Source organism: Eubalaena glacialis, chromosome 10 (assembly GCF_028564815.1).
Source record: "Eubalaena glacialis isolate mEubGla1 chromosome 10, mEubGla1.1.hap2.+ XY, whole genome shotgun sequence".
Lineage (NCBI taxonomy): Eukaryota > Metazoa > Chordata > Mammalia > Artiodactyla > Balaenidae > Eubalaena > Eubalaena glacialis.
This window is the reverse complement of record NC_083725.1, coordinates 83,434,210-83,453,973: the sequence shown is the minus strand read 5'-3', so window position 1 is coordinate 83,453,973 and position 19,764 is coordinate 83,434,210. Positions and strand designations below refer to the sequence as shown.

Sequence of the window (19,764 nt, the reverse complement as noted above, 5' to 3'; positions counted from 1 at the left end):
AAAGTGGTTTCTCTCTTTTTTGGCCATCTTTTTTACTTAACATTTCAGTTCTATAGCAAAATGTCCAATAAGTCTTCATTCCTGTGTAAATAAATAAGTTATAGCAACCAGAGTGAACCACTTTCCATAAGGCTAGAAACACAGTATGTGTAGAAACAGAATACCTACCAATCTTCCAGGAATACCAGGCAAGTCCATAGGTACCTCAAAATATACACGCTTTTGTCTAGTCAAGCCCCCCCCGCCTTTTTTAAAGTATAGTTGATTTACAATATTGTGCTAGTTTCAGGTGTACAGTGATTCAGTTACACATATATATGTATATATCTTATTCTTTTTTTGATTATTTTCCATTATAGTTTATCACAAGATACTGAATATAGCTCCCTGTGCAGTAAATTCTTGTTGTTTATCTATTTTCTATATGGTGGTGTGTATCTGTTAATCCCATACTCCCAATTTATCCCTGCCCACCACCCCTCCTTCTCCTTTGGTAACCATAAGTTTGTTTTCTATGTCTGTGAGTCTGTTTCTGTTTTGTAAATAAGTTCATTTGTACTATTTTTTTTTTTTTTAAAGATTAGGAGTGAGTTATTTATTTATCTATTTATGGCTGTGTTGGGTCTTCGTTGCTGCATGCGGGCTTTCTCTAGTTGCCGTGAGTGGGGGCTACTCTTCATTGCTGTGCACGTGCTTCTCATTGCGGTGGTTTCTCTTGCTGCGGAGCATGGGCTCTAGGTGCGTGGGCTTCAGTAGTTGTGGCACGCGGGCTTATCAGTTGTGGTGCATGGGCTTAGTTGCTCCACGGCATGTGGGATCTTCCTGGACCAGGGCTCGAACACGTGTCCCCTGCATTGGCAGGATGATTCTTAACCACTGTGCCACCAGGGAAGTCCCTGTACTATTTTTTAGATTCTACATAGAAGTGATATCATGTAATATTTGTCTTTCTCTGTCTTAGCCAAGCCCTTACTTAAGTACCAACTTAACTTATGAACTCTTAGCACTGAAGGTAAAACTGAGTTTAAGGAAAGAAAAAAAAGACAATAAAACAAATGTTAAATCCTTACTGGCAGCTGACATAAGAAAATCCAGCAAAGCAGAAATATATCCTTTGTCATTTTTCAAGGAAGTGAATACACCTAGCCAAAAGGGGAAAAAACTCCACATTCCCCACTGTATCCGTATCAACATTTAGGGACATGACTGATCTATCTCTTCATTGAGTGCCTAACAAGTACCAAGGGCTAGCCATGGAGAGGAACAAATCGTTTGCTGAATAGCTCAAGTGCAGGTTTAGTGTGTCTCAGTGGAGTTTTTACAAGTAGAAATCTATGTGTGTATGGGCTGGATGAAAAAAATATTTAACTTGGTGTAAAGAGCACATTACAGGACAACTATGAGTCAAGGGGACATGAATGTTCACTTTATTCCTATTTCCTTTTGTTAGAAATGTTATAATGCATTGTAACCAGAAGTTTCAGTGACTGCTGAGCTTGCCGACTAGTCACTGGCTACACTCAGGTATACACATTCGAGGGCAGATAACCTCTTCATGTGTCTCAGATAATGAAATCACTTTTTTAGGGGTGTGCGGAATTTAAGACTGACCACAGCTTAAAAAAGTTAGGTGGACATACTATGGCCCAAGGGCCAGATGTTGGACAAGTATAGTCTAGAAGGAAAGATGTAGTCAAACAATCCCATGTTGTTACGTGAGCATAAGTATGTACAACACGTATTTCCTTGCTCTGTCCACTGAGGGGACAATGAAACCAGTAGCAAATGACATCCCAACAGTAATGAGTACACCTAGTACTCACATCTTTGTTTCTAAATCTAAACACTTAAAGGAAGATTCTGTGGCTGGGCAGGGAAAGGATAAGATGAATTTGGAACATCTATCTCATTGTGCCATGAAGTAAGGAGGTGCTCAAAAATTGATGAAGATATTGTCAGAAACATACTGGAGCCAGTGTAAATGGCATGGGAAGCATCTGACTACAAAGGGGCAAGGGTACATTTTTTGGGTTAACAAAACTGTTTTTTATCGTGTTGGTGATTACACAACTGTACATGCACACTGAAAATCAAGGAATAGCCTGAAAAGGTATATTTTACTGTAGGTAAGTTATACCTTAGTTTAAAAAAAGAAAAAACTGACAGCAACAATTTATAACCCATAGAATAATATAAAAATCCATGCTTATAAATAAATAAATGTAAATAAATAAATACAGGAGACAGGAAGGGAAGCTCAGAAGGTCAGCTGATGGGAGGATAGAATTAGAAAATCACCATTTAACCACCACCATGGCAATAACTGTTTTCAGCAATTACCAACAGATTCTAAAATGCTAGTGGGTAAAAGTTTGATGGGCAATAAAAAATTTAGTGTCTCCCCACAAGATACTTACTAATTACAAAGGGAAAAATAGTAAGTTTTTGGCGGAGAAACCAGGTAGATAGTGCCTTAACCAAGTGATCAAACGTTAATATTGCAAGTTAGGAGAAATACATACGTGCTTCCTGATATGATGCACAAAGGATGACATATCACTTACACATCATTCCGGTGGTATTTTTGCCAAAAACGCATAACATGAAATACACTCATGAGAAAATAGAGAAACTGAAAGTGAGGGCATTCTCCAAAAAAATGGCTTGTACTCTTCAAACACCAAGGTCATGAAAGACAAAGATTGAAAAACTACTCCATTTTAAAGGAGACTAAAGAGACATGAGAACTGAATGCAATTCATGCACCTGACTTGGAGGCTGGACCAAAAATAAAGGTTTTCTTTTACTATAGGGACATTAGTGGTACAATTGGTGAAATTTTTGTAAGACCTACAGGTTAGATAATAATACTTTATCAATGTTAACTTATTGTTTCTATAACCATACTGTGTTATTTATGAGAATGTCTTGTTTTAGGAAATATGGACTGAAATATTTAGCTGTAAAGGGATCTACTCTCAAAATGGGTCAGAAAACTTCTGTAACTTTTTGTAAATCTGAGATTATTTCAAAATAAAAAGCAAAATGTAAGTCCCAATATGTGATAAGCACTACAGTACAGTATGAATTCAGTGTCTCAGTGTTTATGAAAACAAAGAAAAGAGAAAAAATAACTCATTACTGGGCACGTTGAGGATTGCTTTACAGAGGCAATGGAATTTGAGCTGTCTTGAATTATTATTATTAGTTCCCCAGACACAGGCAAAGGGCATTCTAAGATGAGAGAAAGCATGAGCAAAAGTACAGGAAGCGTGAGGATGACACGATTAAAAAACTCTGGGTAGTTTATAGTGTGTTAGGTTGGAGTATAGGACTCTTGGTTATGTGGGGAAGGGAACGGTGGAGACATGGCTGGAGCTGGGAGTGGAGATGTGGGTTACAGCCAGATTACAGAGCTTGGCATGTCAGACAAGGACATCCAGACAATTACTGTGGGAACAAAGCAAAGGGAGGCAGTAAAGGTTTTTAAGCTGCAGAGTGGTGTGATCAGAATCATGTTTTTAGCAAGATAACTTGCAGTGGCAATGTAGAAAACCAGTCAGGTTTGCCTAAATCAAGGTAATGGAGTCAAGAAATAGTGAACTGACAAAACTTGCTGATCCACTGAAGTATGTACAAGGGCAGGGAAAAACAAAGAGTATCTAGAGAGTGATGTCCAGAAATTTTGGGAAATCTGGAAGATTTTTCCAATAAAACTGTGCATATGGAAGGAAAAAATCAGCAATCACAAAACTCATTATCTTACTTTTCATCATCATCTTATCTTCAGGTATGCCAAATACCTCTTTTCTCTACCTCTGACTTTTTCAATTTATTAAGCAGAAATATGTCTTTAAACCCCATTAAAGTATTAGTTTTACAGTTCAATTTGAATGTGCTCATAAACTGAGAAAACAGAATGGGAATTCTGTTTTTCAAACAGTACAAGTCACCTACCTGAGTTAATTTGGGTGTATAAGCTTCCATTTCTTGTCTAATACTTTGAAAAGAATTAATAATGTCCTGACTTGTTGCATACTGTAGTGACTGGATTGGAGTTGGACCATGATAATACCTGAAGATTAGCAAAGAAGAAATTACTAATCACACAGAATAAAGGTGCTCAACATTTGTCTTTCAAATATTTTAGCAGTCTCAAGACAACATTCTCCCCAAAGTAAAGAGTTAAAGATATTTCAATAAAATAATTTAATTCCTGTAAGGGCAATAGGAAGAAAACAGCACAGATAGCCAAAATTTATTTTCTTGGCTTCCATCATTTAGGATCCTTTCCTGAGATGCACAAAGTAAATTTTTAAGGAAATAAGATACTGTATTTTATGGTAATAAACTGATTAAAACTTGAGTTCTATACTTGCAGAATATATTCTGCAATGACTTGTGATATAAAACTATTCTGTCTCAAGTTAATTTAATATTAGTCACCAAACTTACCTATCTGACTTCTTGAGGTTTAGTGCAATTGTTTTTATGGAATTATTTTTTCCCAAGTCTTCATATTCAATGGACTCTTGTAACTTCGCCTATAATTATCAACACAACACTTTTTATTGTAAAGTTCTCTTATAAAAGTAATGAACATGACTGAAAAAGCAAAACTGTACAGAGGGTAAAATATGAAGTCTTCCCAAAATGAGTCTCACTTCCTAGACATGACTGCTCTACAAATAGCTGAACCCATTTTTTCACCATCCACTTACACAGAGTACCTGTTTTCCCACACTCTGACCAAACTAAGCATTACTGAACCTTTAATATTTGAAAATCTGGTAGATGAAAATGTGTATTTTACTATTTTTCCCCCCAAATAAATAAAATTAATTTTTTTACATGTGTTGCAAATACTTTTCTTCCAATTTGGTGTTTTTCAATTTTAATTATTCCCTTTATGCTTATTCTTTCTGTGGGTTAATTTTTTGCTTAAATCTTTGATCCACTTAGAATTTATTTTGAAATAAGGAGTAAGGTAGGGAATCTGAGGGTTTTTTTTAATATTAAATTATTAATCAGTCCCCCTAACACCATTTGTAGAATAATGTCTTTCCCCACTGATTCTGAAATGTCATGTTTACCATATATGTATTTAATCCCTCCATGTAAATATTTGGGTTTACTTCTGGATTCTTTATTTTGGTTTTACTAATGTGTTTTCTCCTGGACTAGTAACAAAATGCTATATTTCTATAGCCTTATAATAGAAATACATTAATTATAAGACACATGATGACAATCTATGTAAACATTTGGGAAAACAACTTTACAATATTTCATCCCTACAGAGCTATGGAATTCATCTGGTTAGCTCTCATCTGTAGCTTCCCAGACTAGGATCAAAACGTTTAAGATATTAAATATATCTCAAAAAAGATCAATCTGAAAACAGTATTTTAAATTGCCCCTATTTTAAGAGTCTGAATAGTCCTCTTGTAGTATAGGAACAAATCTGACCTCAGCATGCTATTCAGAGTAACACATCAATCAGTCCCACCTTACCTAGACTCAGCCTAAGCTTTTATTACTTTCTCAGCTCTACACCCTTGAGCCAACTTCAAGGCATGCTGATGTCTTCATTACCTTTCCCATATGTCAAGCTGATTTCTACCCCTGCTGTTGCCTTACCCAAGTCATGTCCCAACCTAACCTCTTATATAAATCCAAATCCCAAGCCTCTGCCAAGGCCTAGTTATTCACCTAACTTTCATACTTAACTGAAAGCTCCATGAATATAAGGACTCTGTCTATTAATACTTCTGGATCTCTCATTCTATAAATCCCTTGCAGAACACACAGCAGACAACTATTGACTTGAAAAAATATCTAGTCAGTTTATCATTGAATATTGTGAAAATTCACACAATGATTTTTGACAATTCTTTCACTACCAAGAATCACGGGTACTTAGTGCAATATTGCAAAGAAAAGCATCACTTCTTAGATTTCTTCTTTAGCATCTCTAACTTACATTTTAGATTCACTTTGCTTAGTTCAGAAAAGAAATATCTTACTGACTTTGTTAATTTTAAAGGTGTATATCCCTGTAGAAACATATTAAGTGACTGAAATATATAAAATAAGACTTGCCCATAATTCCCTTTTAAAAATCATAAACTTAATTATATCATATTAGTCTGTTCTGCGAACTTTATCTACTTGCTCACTCTTTGGTTCCTATTGTAAATCACACAATTACTATACTTTAAATTGTTTTATAATTATCCTTTTGATTTTGTTTTACCTGTAGACACTAAATTCTTTGAGGACAAGAACCCAATCTTATTCTTTTTTGTTTCCCACCACTTAATATGGCATGTAAGGCAACTCAAAAATGGTTTCTTGAATTTAATTTTAATGAACTGAACTATCGCATGGTATATGTGAACTCTTTTTAATTCAACATATCATTAATCCTTTTAAAAAGCCATTAATTGCTGCATGCATCAATCTCCATTGTATGGATGTATCACGGATATTAGGATGGTTGCTATTTTCTCAATTATAATACTGCCATGAGTATTTGTATCTGAATCTTTGCACACATCTTTATTTTTTTAAAAAATAAATGTCCAAAGTGGAATACTGTCCAGAAGTGGAATTAAGGGTATAAACCTTTAAAAATTTAATACATATTGCCTGATTGCCCTCTAAGGAAGCTTTATCATAACTTATTTTATAACTAGGGAGGGAGGAACTTAAAAAAACTGAGGGATAGCGAAGCTTGGCAAAGTTGCAGGGAGAGAAGAAATATACAAGTAGGTTACTGTTCATATTCCCCCACAACCCCTTTTCAGTATTTAATGAAAGATATTTCCAGTTCTGAAATGCCAGGTTTAACATGAGGGCCAATCTTATCTTTTAAAATCACATACACTAACCTTTAGTTTTTTCTTTCTGTCATATTGTCTTTGTTGAATACTCTTTCCCAGAAAATAAAACTGTATGTTAATATGTGTGTGTGTCTACAGGTGAAGGAAAAAAATAAAACAAAACAATAAAAACAGTTAACAGACTTGAGTCCATGGAAAGCAGGCTGGCAAGCCAAAACTGAGGAAGTACTCTTTAAAATGTTCTACAATTTAAGCCAAATGCTTAACATCTTGGTCAGAAGGAACTGAGTCATCTGAACTGATCAAGGGTCAACATAAGGTACTAGCAGTTACAAAAGGTATCTGGAGAAATGTGAGCCGTAAATGTCCCAGACTTTTTACCCATACCCTTTTCACTGCTGGCTGAAAGCAATCTACATCTCCAGAATTTCCATCAATGCTGCTGGGCTCGCCATTTTGCTCATTTTGTGCTTCTCTGAAAACAAAGGAAAAAAAATTAATGTTGAAAACCACAGGCAGAACAACAACAAAACTCCATCTGGCTATCATGGAAAACCCAGTTACTGCATCTTAGCATGTGTACTTAACTGTTTCCTGAGACCTGCTGCCAGGACCATGGCACTGTGATGGTTAAATCTCTTGATGATGGCAGCATTACTATTCTCTCTTATGGATTTAGAATTAGAAGTAGATGGCACAGAGGAAATGCCATAGCCCTGTGAGAAACAATTTAGTAGATTAAAAATTAAAAGAAACTTTTGGTTTTCTTATCTATTACGAGAGACATGTTGAGCTGAAAAACTTTCTGGATGACAGGACTTTATTAATTCTGAGCATTATCAAATACTTACAGGTAAACATTTAAAAATAAGTGACATCATACACACAAAAAATGAAGAAATACTACTAACTGCTTTTAGTATCACAAAAATACCTTAACTGTTAAGTGCTGCATTTTTTTCCTAAAGAGCAATTTTGGATCTAGATTAAAATACTAGTTAGTGGGACATTGGGCTGTAAGCCAGTACACTTAGTTAAAACTCATAGGGGCTACAAAAGAAGAAATGGTCACTCCCACCAGAGTGGGGTGCAGGGAGTGTAGGGTAGGTTCAAAAAAGCTTCATGGAGCACCATAAGATGAATAGGTGCTTGCAAGGCAAAAACGGAGACACTTCAGGAAGAGGAAACTAAACAAAGGTATAGAAGTAATGTAATACATATTGTGTCATGGGTTTGTATGTAGTTCGGTATACCTGGAATGAAGGGTGGGCCAGGGACTGGTGAGACATAAGGTTAAAGAGGTATGAGAAAGATCATAAAAAGACTCATATGCCATTCATTTATTTATCAAATAATTACTGAGTGCCTAATACCTCCTATGTGATGGGGATAGGCCAGTAATAGGAACAGTCAGCCTCATGGAACTTATAGCCTACTGATAGAAGACTGACAACTGACAAGTAAAACAAGGTAAAAATAAGACCACTTTTGAAAGTGACAGATGTTATGAAGAAAAAGAAAAGGAACGGAGAAAATAAAGACATAGTGTAGTGACTGGAATGGGAGGAGATACTTTAGATAGGGAGGTTAGGGAAGGTCTCACTGAAGAAGTAACATTAGAACAGATGTCCAAGAGATAGGTAGAAGCTAGTTAGGCAGAAGAGCAGGAAGAAGGAACAGCAAGTGCAAAGGCCCTGAGGTAGAAAAAGCTTGATATGGACCTTAAAGAAGGCAATTATGTTTGGAACATGAATCGAGTGGAAACAGCCCCAACTGAGGGAGAAGTAGGCAGAGGCCAAATCAAGAAGAGCATGGTAGGAGTTCTGATTTTATTCTAAGTTCAATGAGAAACCACTGAAGAGTTTTACATAAGGGGGGCATTATGATCTGATTTGTAACTCTTACTGCTAGGGAAGAATAAACTATAGGGAACAAAAGTTGAAATAAGAAGATCAATTAGGAGGTTAATGCAAGCAATGAAGCAACGGTACCCTAAAAGCAAGAGGGTGTAAGTGTCTATGGAGACAGAGGAGATGTAGACAGATCAGAGATGTGTTGTAGAGTACTTGTTGATCAACTGAATGTTGGAGGTGAAGAAAGGGGAGGAATCAAGGAGACTCCTAGGTTTTGGCTTGAGTAACTGAGTCCATGGTAATGGTTTTTTTTTTTTTTTTTTTTTTTTTAAACTGACATACGGAAGACCTAGGAAGAAATAGGTTTTTGAGAATGGGAAACAAAGGTTCCATTTTGGACATGTTATGTTGAAGGGTGTCTGTGAACTACCTAAGTGAAGATATCAAGTAGGGAGTTGGATTTATGATTTTGGAGTTCTGGGGTTAGACAGACCAGGACTAACCAGGAGTCATCATTACATAATTTGAATTTGAAGCAATGGAATGGAAAGAATGTATTTACAAGGAGGCCCAAGTCTGTATCCTGGGACAGAACTACTAGAGGATGATAGGGGAAAAAGAGGCATTAAAGGAACAATTGAATCAACCAACATTTTAATTAAAAGGACTGGTTATATATATTTTTATATATTCATACAAGGGAACACTAGTTGCAAGTCTGTACCCTTAAACAACATCTCTCCAATTTTGCTACCCCTCCCCAAGGTCAGAACTATTAACCTCACTTTACAAGAAAACTTAGAAAAATGTTTATAAACTACAGTTTAAGCCAGGTAAGTCTATGTACTTAACAACTGTGTGGTATATTTAGCTCAGACTGATAGTGATAACAGGAAAAGTGAAGAAAGGTATGCATAACATACCACCGTTTTTTTGGCCACGCTGCGCAGCATGTGGAATCTTAGCTCCCCGACCAGGGATCGAACCCACGCCCCCTGCATTGGAAGCGTGGAGTCTTAACCACTGGACCGGGAAGTCCCTTAAGCTGTATCTTAAGCTTTATTTTCTCCAGGTGATTAAAGAGGGCCACGTTTGTAACGTGTTGAGATTCACCAAGGAAGTGACTGAATGCTGAGAATTTTCAAGAAAACAACTGAATTTCATTAGGGAAATGACTCACTGGGACACCAAGGATTACCTTCTGTTAATTTAATAATTTAGACTATAGGACACAATTTTTTTTTTTTTTTTTTTTTTTAGGACACAATTTTAACATTGGTTTTCTCACCTGGTGCACGCATACACTAAGAGGAAAAAGGGGGAAAAAAAAAAAAAGGAAGGAATGAGCATGTGTATATGGCCAACAGAATAGGAGCCAAAGGAAGGGCAAGAAAATTAAAAGGTAACAGTGTCAAGAGAATACCTGAGGAAAGCAGGTTCCTTCCTAGCCTAGAAGATAGAGGCAGGGATAGAATTAGCCTTGATCAGAAGGGATCACCTATTTCTCCGTGACTGGATAAACTTCTCAGTCTGGAGTCATGATGCTGAGGTAGGTAGCTCATACTTGATGGTCTAGCTGTTGAAACATATTGGGGCTAATATAGGGTAAGGGTCATGACTGTGCTCAAGATTTGGCAAATAGTGGGCAACCAACAATGTTTGTTAACTTTTCCCTGTATACGAATATTTAGTCACATTTATTTAGATTAATGTTAGATACAGCATAAAAAACATCGTGTTAAACCTTCATTAATACCTAGGCAACTGTTGATGGGGGAGGTAGAAAATTCTTTTAAAAAATGTTTTACCAACTCATAAGGAAATTTCAGTTCTCCAAGGCAATCTTAATAATAAACAGTGCTCTTGAAAAGCACTTTTGATAAACCACTCCAAATAACAGTATTTTGTTTGTTTTACCTTCTCACAAGTAGAATATCTATACTCAAGGCAATTTTAAATTTATACAAATGTTGAAGACTAGGAAAAGACTGTTTTCTCTCGTAAATCCTTTTACTACTACTTACCTCATCTAATGGTTTATCTTCCAAAGCTGTCAAATCAAGTAGTGGGTTTTTCACTCCTAATGAAACCATTGTTTTTAACCCTAGAAAATCAATGAAACAAAAAGTTGATCAAGTTTTCCTTTCTCAGAAATAAAAAAATTCACTAACAGCATTAATGATGAGAGCAGCAAATCAAATGCTAGAGTGTGCTTTCTGCCCATGGACGCCGCCGAGTAAGCATCGTTGACGTCTCCCCCACCCCCCCGCCACTGCCGTCATGTTTAAGTCAGAGTCACCCAAAGAGCCCGAACAGCTGCGGAAGCTCTTCAGCGGAGGTTTGAGCTTTGAAACAACCGATGAGAGTCTGAGGAGCCATTTTGAGCAGTGGGAAATGCTCACAGATTGTGTGATAGTGAGGGATCCAAACACCAATCGCTCCAGAGGCTTCGGGTTTGTCACATATGCCACTGTGGAGGAGGTGGATGCAGCCATGAATGCAAGGCCACACAAGGTGGATGGAAGAGTTGTGGAAGCAAAAAGGGCCGTCTCAAGAGAAGATTCTCAAAGACCTGGTGCCCACTTAACCGTGAAAAAGATTTTTGTTGGTGGCATTAAAGAAGACACTGAAGAACATCATCTAAGAGATTATTTTGAACAGTACGGGAAAACTGAAGCGATTGAAATCATGACTGACCGAGGCAGTGGCAAAAACAGAGGCTTTGCTTTCGTAACCTTGGATGACCATGACTCTGTAGACAAGACTGTCATTCAGAAATACCACACTGTGAATGGCCACAACTGTGAAGTAAGGAAAGCCCTATCTAAGCAAGAGATGGCTAGTGCCTCATCCAGCCAAAGAGGTCGAAGTGGTTCTGGAAATTTTGGTGGTGGTCGTGGAGGCGGTTTCGGTGGGAATGACAATTTTGGTCGTGGAGGAAACTTCAGTGGTTGAGGTGGCTTTGGTGGCAGCCGCGGTGGTGGTGGATATGGTGGCAGTGGGGATGGCTATAACGGATTTGGTAATGATGGAATCAATTTTGGAGGTGGTGGAAGCTACAATGATTTTGGCAGTTACAACAATCAATCTTCAAATTTTGGACCCATGAAAGGAGGAAACTTTGGAGGCAGAAGTTCTGGCCCCTATGGTGGTGGAGGCCAATACTTTGCCAAACCCCGAAACCAAGGTGGTTCCAGCAGCAGCAGTAGCTATGGCAGTGGCAGAAGGTTTTGATTACTGCCAGGAAACAAAGCTTAGCAGGATAGGAGAGCCAGAGAAGTGACAGGGAAGCTACAGGTTACAAGAGGTTTGTGAACTCAGCCAAGCACAGTGGTGGCAGGGCCTAGCTGCTACAAAGAAGACATGTTTTAGACAATACTCATGTGTACGGGCAAAAAAACTCGAGGACTGTATTTGTGACTAATTGTATAACAGGTTATTTTAGTTTCTGTTCTGTGGAAAGTGTAAAGCATTCCAACAAAGGGTTTTAATGTAGTTTTTTTTTTTTTTTTTTTTTGCACTCATGCTGTTGATTGCTAAATGTAATAGTCTGATCATGACGCTGAATAAATGTGTCTTTTAAAAAAAATAAAAATAAAAATAAATAAATAAAGGCTAGAGTGTGTCAAGGATAAACAGTTACCTTTTTCATCTATTTTGGCACATTCTGCAAAGAGGTCCTTTGACCCAGTATTCAGCCGGTCCCTGTGAAAATAATGGGACTGAAAGAAACGTGTCCAGAATTCCTTTTCTGTCATGTTGTGGGGAACGTTTTCCGCATATTTCATTTTTACTGTGAAAAAAACCCATAATAGTTACATACTGAATTTCCAATTCTTAAAACCTCTGAAATTAGTTTCAAAATAGACTAATAGCAAAACTAGATTATGAAAGTATTCAACTCTACAAACTATATATAATAATTGTAAATATAAAATATAACTTGAGAGATTAGGTGAGGCACTACCTTTATGAATCTTAACAAATTACAAACAAAACCTTATTTTGAATATTTATTTATTTGGCTGTGCCGGGTCTTAGTTGAGGCACGCAGGATCATCATTGCAGCACACGGGATCTAGTTCCCTGACTAGGGATCGAACCCGGGCCCCCTGCATTGGGAGTGCGGAGTCTTAACCACTGGACCACGAGGGAAGCCCCACAAAACCTTACTGTGTACCAAGAAAATTAACAAGTTTCAAAGTGTTAGTGGAAACACCAAGCTTCTTGGAGTGACACCTGAGTCTGCTGATTTGATCACTTATATATGGACACTTTTAATCCAAGGCACCGTGTTAGGTGCTGGGGAAATTAAGATCTCCATAACCCACTGGACTATCAGTTTGGCACTCCAGATGCTTACATTGTTCAATAAGCAAAGAGATTAAGAGGTTTAGGTCTCTTAAGCTGGAGAGTCTAAGTTTAAAATTCTAGGTCTGCCACTTACTGTCTGTGTGATGCTGGACAAATTACTTAATCTTTCTTTATCTTGGCTTCCTCATCTGTAATATGGGGGTAATGATAGTACCTACTTCATAGGTACTATCTGTGATGATTAAATGAGTTAACATACATAAAGGCCTTAGAATGGTGTCTGGCACATAGTAAACACTACATAATTATGTTATTATCAGAAAGATAAGAAAATAATTACATTATAATGTGGTAAGAAACAGGGCCCTACGGAAGGAGTGGGGAGGGGGCTTATATCTGCCTAAGACAGTCAGGATTTTACAGAAGTGGCAATGAAGTGATGCTTGAGCTGAGTCCTGTGGGAGAGAGATGTTTCCTAAGGACTAAAGGGGCAGGAGTGAGGAAGTAGAAAGAGAGAATAGTGTATGGCTTGAGAGCTTTGTTTAGTTAGAAGAATGACTGAAGCAGCTGCTCTCAACCTTGGCTGCATATCATAAATCACTAGAGCTAAAATCAAAACATTTATACTTTTAGGATGATTTCCGCAAGGGAGGCAGCATGAAGGATGATCTGAGTTAGTGCTGCAGAGACTCATTTATTGATGCCTCTGGAGCATGTCATCTTACTCATGTATGTTAAAGGGTATATAAAGTTTAGGGACTTTCCTGGTGGTCCAGTGGTAGAGAATCCGCCTTCCAATGCAGGGGCAGGGAACGGAGGTTCGATCCCTGGTCGGGGAACTAAGATCCCACATGCTGCGGGGCAACTAAGCCTGCGTGCTGCAACTACTGAGCCCGCACACCTCAACTAGAGAGCCCGTGTGCCACAAACTACAGGGCCCACACACTCTGGAGCCCATGTGCTCTGGAGCCCGCGCACCACAACTAGAGAGAGAAAAATCAGCAGGCCACAACTAGAGAGAAGCCTGCACGCTGCAACGAAGAGCCCATGTGCCGCAACTAAGACCCGATGCAGCCAAAAATAAAATAAATAAATAAATTTTAAAAATATATACATAAAAAAGAAAAAATAACTTAAATACTGATGAAAAAAAAAGTTTAAGAACCACCGGTGGAAAGAATGGGAAAGTCATCATACCAATGGATTGATGACAGCACATTATATGCTAAGCCATTAGTATCTACCACATGTCAGGCACTGGATAACGTACTTTACATATTTTATAGCACTTCATCAGGAATAAAGGTAAAGCCTTTTGTTTTTCAATGATACATTACTGAATTCATCCAAACAAATATTTTAACTATCTGAAAGAACTGATTTTTCTTACCTGCTGGATAGGTCCTAAATATGGACTCAATGATATCAGTTGTTAAATTGTATCTCAGACCATTACATCCATCTGTTTGGGGCCGGACATCAGCCTAAAATAAAGACCACATATATATCTGTATTTGTTAGAATATTGGGGGAAGACGTCTAAGAACCCAATGGACATTGGACAAAGGTGGAAAAACAGACTCCCTGAGTGAAATACAGAAGACAGAGATAAGTCCCTCACCTATGCTTTTGGCATAGAGACAGGGCTCACAGAAGCCTGAGCTGGTTTCACATAATTTTAGTGAACTGTAAAATCTGCTTTTTGAAAATACAACATGGTCAAATAGGCACATTTAAGTGTGGCCAAAGGCAGATATCTAGTGGAGCTTTAACATAAAACTTATACAGTTACCAAATATTTAACTATTTGGTTACTAAGTAGTTAAATATTATCTGACTGGTTTCTTTAAGAAGGCCTTATTAATTCAATTCACTGCTAAGCACTAAGCAAGATGCCAAACATGTAACTGGTACTCAAATTTTTGTTAAATGTATAAATACTGCTTTGGTTTTACCAGAGTATAGACTGAATTTCACTTTTTAATTCCACACATAAGGTAGTCTCAATTTTCCTCTTAAGATACATTTTAGAGATCTTACTTTTTTATAACATGGTGGTCATTATACATTTAAACTTTGCATTATAAGTAAAATATTGCAATCATTAAAAAAAGGTAGCTGAAAGCCCTAAATTTAAAAGTATTAGGGGAAATAAGCATTAGTCCAATTGCTAAAAGATTCTTTTTCAAAAGTCCATTTGATTTCCAGCATACTAGGGTCAAGTCCAAAAAACTAAGAAAATACCATTGGCAAAAAATATATAAATTAAAAAAGATACTGTATGTATTTTAAAAATTATTTTAGAAGAATACCATGGATACTGAAGTATCCATTAATTTACTTGAAGAAAATGCTAAATTTTACAAAGAAATGGCATCGTTAACACATATACCATGGTTTTTTTTCCCTTTAGAAATCTAGAAGGGTCACATACCAGAAATGCTGCAGAAATGCCAACATCCTGCTTATGATTAGATGTGGAAGAACTCTCTGTTGCATTCACATTTAAACGATTGGCCCAGAATTCCTCAGCACTGATCACTTGACTCACAACAAGGTCTTTATAAAGCTGAAACAAAACAGGGTCTTCTTGCAGCATTCTGGTGATAGAATATATCGAATATATTGAACTTTTAGAATAAAACACCATTTAGGTAACATTCAAAAAAGACTTTAGCCACATGAAACACCCAATTTTCATTTTGTGATGGTTGAGCGGCAGAGGTCATTTAGTTCATTTGTTAGTAATTAAAAGCAAAAAAACATTTTTGGAGGAACAAACGTAAGTGCAGATAAACAGAAGTCAGTCTGAAAAAGCAAAGGCTAAACGCTTTGAGGGCATGGATTTGGTCTTATTCATCCCTATATTCCAGTGATACAAAGGCTGTATTTGTACTATACTGTATTCTCCTTCACAAAAAGGTGAATGGGGAAGAGAGATTTTCTAGCAACTAGTTTTTCATGGTGATAAGCACCTGGAGCCATAAGCATAGAAAGATAATTCATCTTATCAGAAATTCTCATTATGTTAGATGTTTTCTCAACTTTTTTACAGTATGACTTCTTTCAGGTTTCTTATTCACAAACACACTTCTAATGGTTTAGTATCTTCTCTGTGACAGAGAACTAGAGAATTAAGGGACCTTATTAGCACCTTTGAATCGCAGTTCTGTTCCTAATCAGACGTTAGGCTTGAGGCAGTTCGTCTGAGTTTATCTCATCTGTCGAAAGCCAAAGCTAGTAAGATGCTAAAGTTAATGCTAAGTAAGTTAAAGTTAATGCTAAATAATAATGCTAGTAAGATGCTAAAGTTAATAACCAAAGGTAAAGGTAAAGGTAAAGATAACAAAGCCCAAATTTTCCTAAACTACACTGTCAAAGCACAAGGGGTGAGAAATAAACTATTACTTGACTGGTGAGAACCTAGCATCTCTTTAAAAGGCTGTTCTTTTCCTCCTTCACCTGTTTTTCTCTTCCAGTTCTTTATTTGCTTTCCTCTTGAATTTGGGCAGCAACTGCTGAAGAAGGTCTTTCACTGCATCTCGCTCTTTCACTGCTGTGCTTTCATTGGAAAAATGGAAGTTAGTTGTGTCCCCTGCATGCAGGACCAGCTGAAGTTGAATTTTAGCTTTTCCTTCTGGACTGATTTTCTGGCCTAAAAAGAAGCATGAGGCTAGTTAGATGAGGACACTCACACTGTGGAAAGCCATACAATAAGTTACTTCTCTCAAGAAGACTCAGGCTTCCTTTGGGCTTTAGTTGCCCTATTCCAATCTTGATGCTTCAGCAGAAACATACACTTCTCAAATAACCCCATATAACCAGAGCACGGTTCAACAAATTCACTGCTAACACTTGGCTTCCTTCTTCAGTATCCTTTTTGTGTGGCACTTCTCACCCACTGCTTCCACCTATGGATACTAAAGGGCTTTGGTTTCCACTCAACTGGGCAGCTTTCTTTAAAGCTTTCTAAACAGCCAACTCAGAGTCCTGAATCCACCCTGAACACCTGCTTCCAACTGACATTATCATTAATAAAAATGATTTGTCATGATTCAAAAAACTCCAAAACATAGCCCATGGCTTAATTACTAATTGCAAAGGAAAATACGTAATTTTACATTTGAGAGATCAGGTGTCGGCACTTTAACCAAGTGATCAAACTTAGCCTCATTAAAAATGGAACAACCTGACACTATGGGCTTTCTGAGGTGACAGAATAGCAACACTACCACTTATGTGTTGTTCTTGCTGAAAATGTTTAACTTGAGTATAATCAAGCCTGTAGACTTGACTTTTAATTTATAAGAAATACAGGTATACAGGAAAAAAATTAAACAAAACCTTGAGGAGACCATCAGACAAAATCAGAATGTGTGATATTCTACAAGCCCATACTCTTAAAGAACAGACTAAAGAGACTACAACTACATATATGAACCTAGACTAGGTATTGGTTAAAAAAAAAAAAAAATCACAGCTATAAAAAACTTTGGACAACTGGGGAAATGCAACAATGGTCTGGATATTTATTAAAATTTTCTTGGTGTCATAATGTTATAAGCAGTCAAAGTGTACACTCACATAAAAAAGCAAATATGGCAAAATAACTAATATTTAGATGGGATACAATATACACGTATACATTGTACTATTCTTTAAACTTTTCTGTAACTTTGAAGATTTTCATAATAAGTTGGAGCTGGAAATGTCAAAATATACCTACATAATAGAGATCTTGTATTCTTAAAAAGTGGGCCTCATGGCTTGTCTTCTTCATAAGGGAAACAGAGATGAAGGGGCTTTGTCTCACTAAATGGGTGACTAATGGTAGTGTGAACCCATTACCTAGAGCTCTCTGCCCCAAGCAACCTACTAACACTTAAATAAACAGAAACTTTTTCAATGAAGATACTGCTTCCAAACCAAGTTTAGATGAAATACCTTACTGCCAAAAAGAGCAATATGAAGCAATGTACACTGTCAGCCAGCCTGTTCCATTATTCCATACCTCCAAAACCATCTATCACTCCTCTCTACCTATCTTTTCTCAGTCACTGCTTTTTTCTTGCTCTATCTTAGCTTGTGCCTCTGAGAGGCCTACTTTTGAAGTTTTTTAACTATCTAACTGCTAATTTTCACCTTAGTAATTTATTATTGACAACTTTCAATGGCTTCTTTCAGAAATGAGCATTCTTTCAAATATTCAGCTTAAAATGAAAACTGATCTGGTGCAGATCTAAATTTGGGTACGTGCTCTCCTCCCCAATAGCTGAGAAGAATTGTTGAAATACGGAAGACAGGCATGTTCTTTATTGCATGCTGTGAGTATCACACTGAGTATGTGTTTTGCAAAGGTATAAGGCTAGCTTCCCGTTTACAAGAAATGCTAATACAGGCAGTTCCTAATTTATGAGTCTATTGTAGAACAAATGTTAGTTTGTAAGACTATTGTTAGAAACTTCGTGAGGCATTTCTCCACAGAAACAAAGTTTTGAAAGGAAGTAGTGTTACCAGGAGAGTGGACAAAGACCAGATAGCTTAGGCAGTACTGAATTATGATGAATTTTAAACAGTATTTCCTTTTGAAAATTAAGATTCTAAGTTATTTCAGTGGAGAAAGATGAGGATCTTGGTCATTTCCAGCAGCAAATTAGAGGTAAGTCCTTAGGGCAACTGTTCATACACAAAGGACATTTGTAAACTGACCACTTGCAAGTTGAGGATTGTCTATGTTTTGAGGTGTCATGTTCCTTGAAATCTGTTCAGGATTTTATCTAGGAGAAAAATCTCATATCCAGGAAAATAAATGAATCCATATTGATGGTCACAGTTAAGATACCACAATTTGTTGAGGGCTTTGTTGCCCAACTCCCCTGGGGTCCCTCCTATTCAAGGTCTTTTAGTTAGGTGAATTGCAGAAATCCCTTTCAGAGTAAAGGTTCTAAATCCCAGGATTCACTTGGTGCCTTTAAACCTAATTATTATTGAGCCACAAAGTACCATACCCTTTGGGTAATAAATTCAAAGTTAATTTTGCAAATTTGAAAAGAGAAGGGGTTTTGATGTTAGCCTTCATACTTGAAAATCATAAAAAGAAAAAGGATATAAAAATATTATGCTCTGTATTTCTCCCATCTACATTTAGTATAAAATTAAGTCTATTTTCTCAACAGATGATGGCCACATAACCAAAGATTAATTAGACGACTTTACTTAAAAGATACAATTTTATTAAGGGCAATCTGGCATCATCTATCACGATTTTTTAAAAAATAAATTTATTTATTTATTTTTGGCTGTGTTGGGTCTTGGCTGCTGCACGCAGGCTTTCTCTAGTTGCAGCGAGCAGGGGCTCCTCTGTTGCGGTGCGCGGGCTTCTCATTGCGGTGGCTTCTCTTGTTGTGGAGCATGGACTCTAGGCGCACGGGCTTCAGTAGTTGTGGCACGCAGGCTCAGCAGCTGTGGCTCGCAGGCTCTAGAGTACAGGCTCAGTAGTTGTGGTGCACGTGCTTAGTTGCTCGCGGCATGTGGGATCTTCCCGGACCAGGGCTTGAACCCATGTCCCCTGCGTTGGCAGTTGGATTCTTAACCACTGTGCCACCAGGGAAGTCCATCTATCAAGATTTTAAATGCATGAACCATTTGAACCTGTAAGTCCATTGCAGGGATGTATCCCATACATACAACCTCAAAAAGATATTAGTGCATAGATCAATACTGCAACATTGTTTTCAATAACAAAATTCTGA

General features: G+C 37.3%; 1 protein-coding gene and 1 pseudogene across 2 annotated transcripts in view; one reads left to right on the top strand and one right to left on the bottom strand.

Annotated features, from left to right (window-relative positions):
- GTF2H1 (general transcription factor IIH subunit 1) overlaps nt 1-19,764 on the bottom strand; it is a 33,104-nt gene that overhangs the window by 5,193 nt on the left and 8,147 nt on the right. The window contains exons 3-12 of one of the 2 annotated variants that reach the window (XM_061201520.1): nt 16,475-16,667; nt 15,447-15,612; nt 14,403-14,496; nt 12,342-12,491; nt 10,723-10,802; nt 7,434-7,561; nt 7,233-7,320; nt 4,456-4,544; nt 3,958-4,075; nt 546-849 (exon numbers count right to left, since the gene is read on the bottom strand). In XM_061201520.1, the coding sequence (XP_061057503.1) occupies nt 775-849; nt 3,958-4,075; nt 4,456-4,544; nt 7,233-7,320; nt 7,434-7,561; nt 10,723-10,802; nt 12,342-12,491; nt 14,403-14,496; nt 15,447-15,612; nt 16,475-16,667 (1,181 nt within the window). In that variant the 3' untranslated portion in view covers nt 546-774. Of the gene's footprint in view, nt 1-545; nt 850-3,957; nt 4,076-4,455; nt 4,545-7,232; nt 7,321-7,433; nt 7,562-10,722; nt 10,803-12,341; nt 12,492-14,402; nt 14,497-15,446; nt 15,613-16,474; nt 16,668-19,764 lie in introns of those variants that run through there. The other variant, XM_061201518.1, reaches the window with a different exon arrangement.
- LOC133098639 (heterogeneous nuclear ribonucleoprotein A1-like) lies at nt 10,979-11,999 on the top strand (annotated as a pseudogene).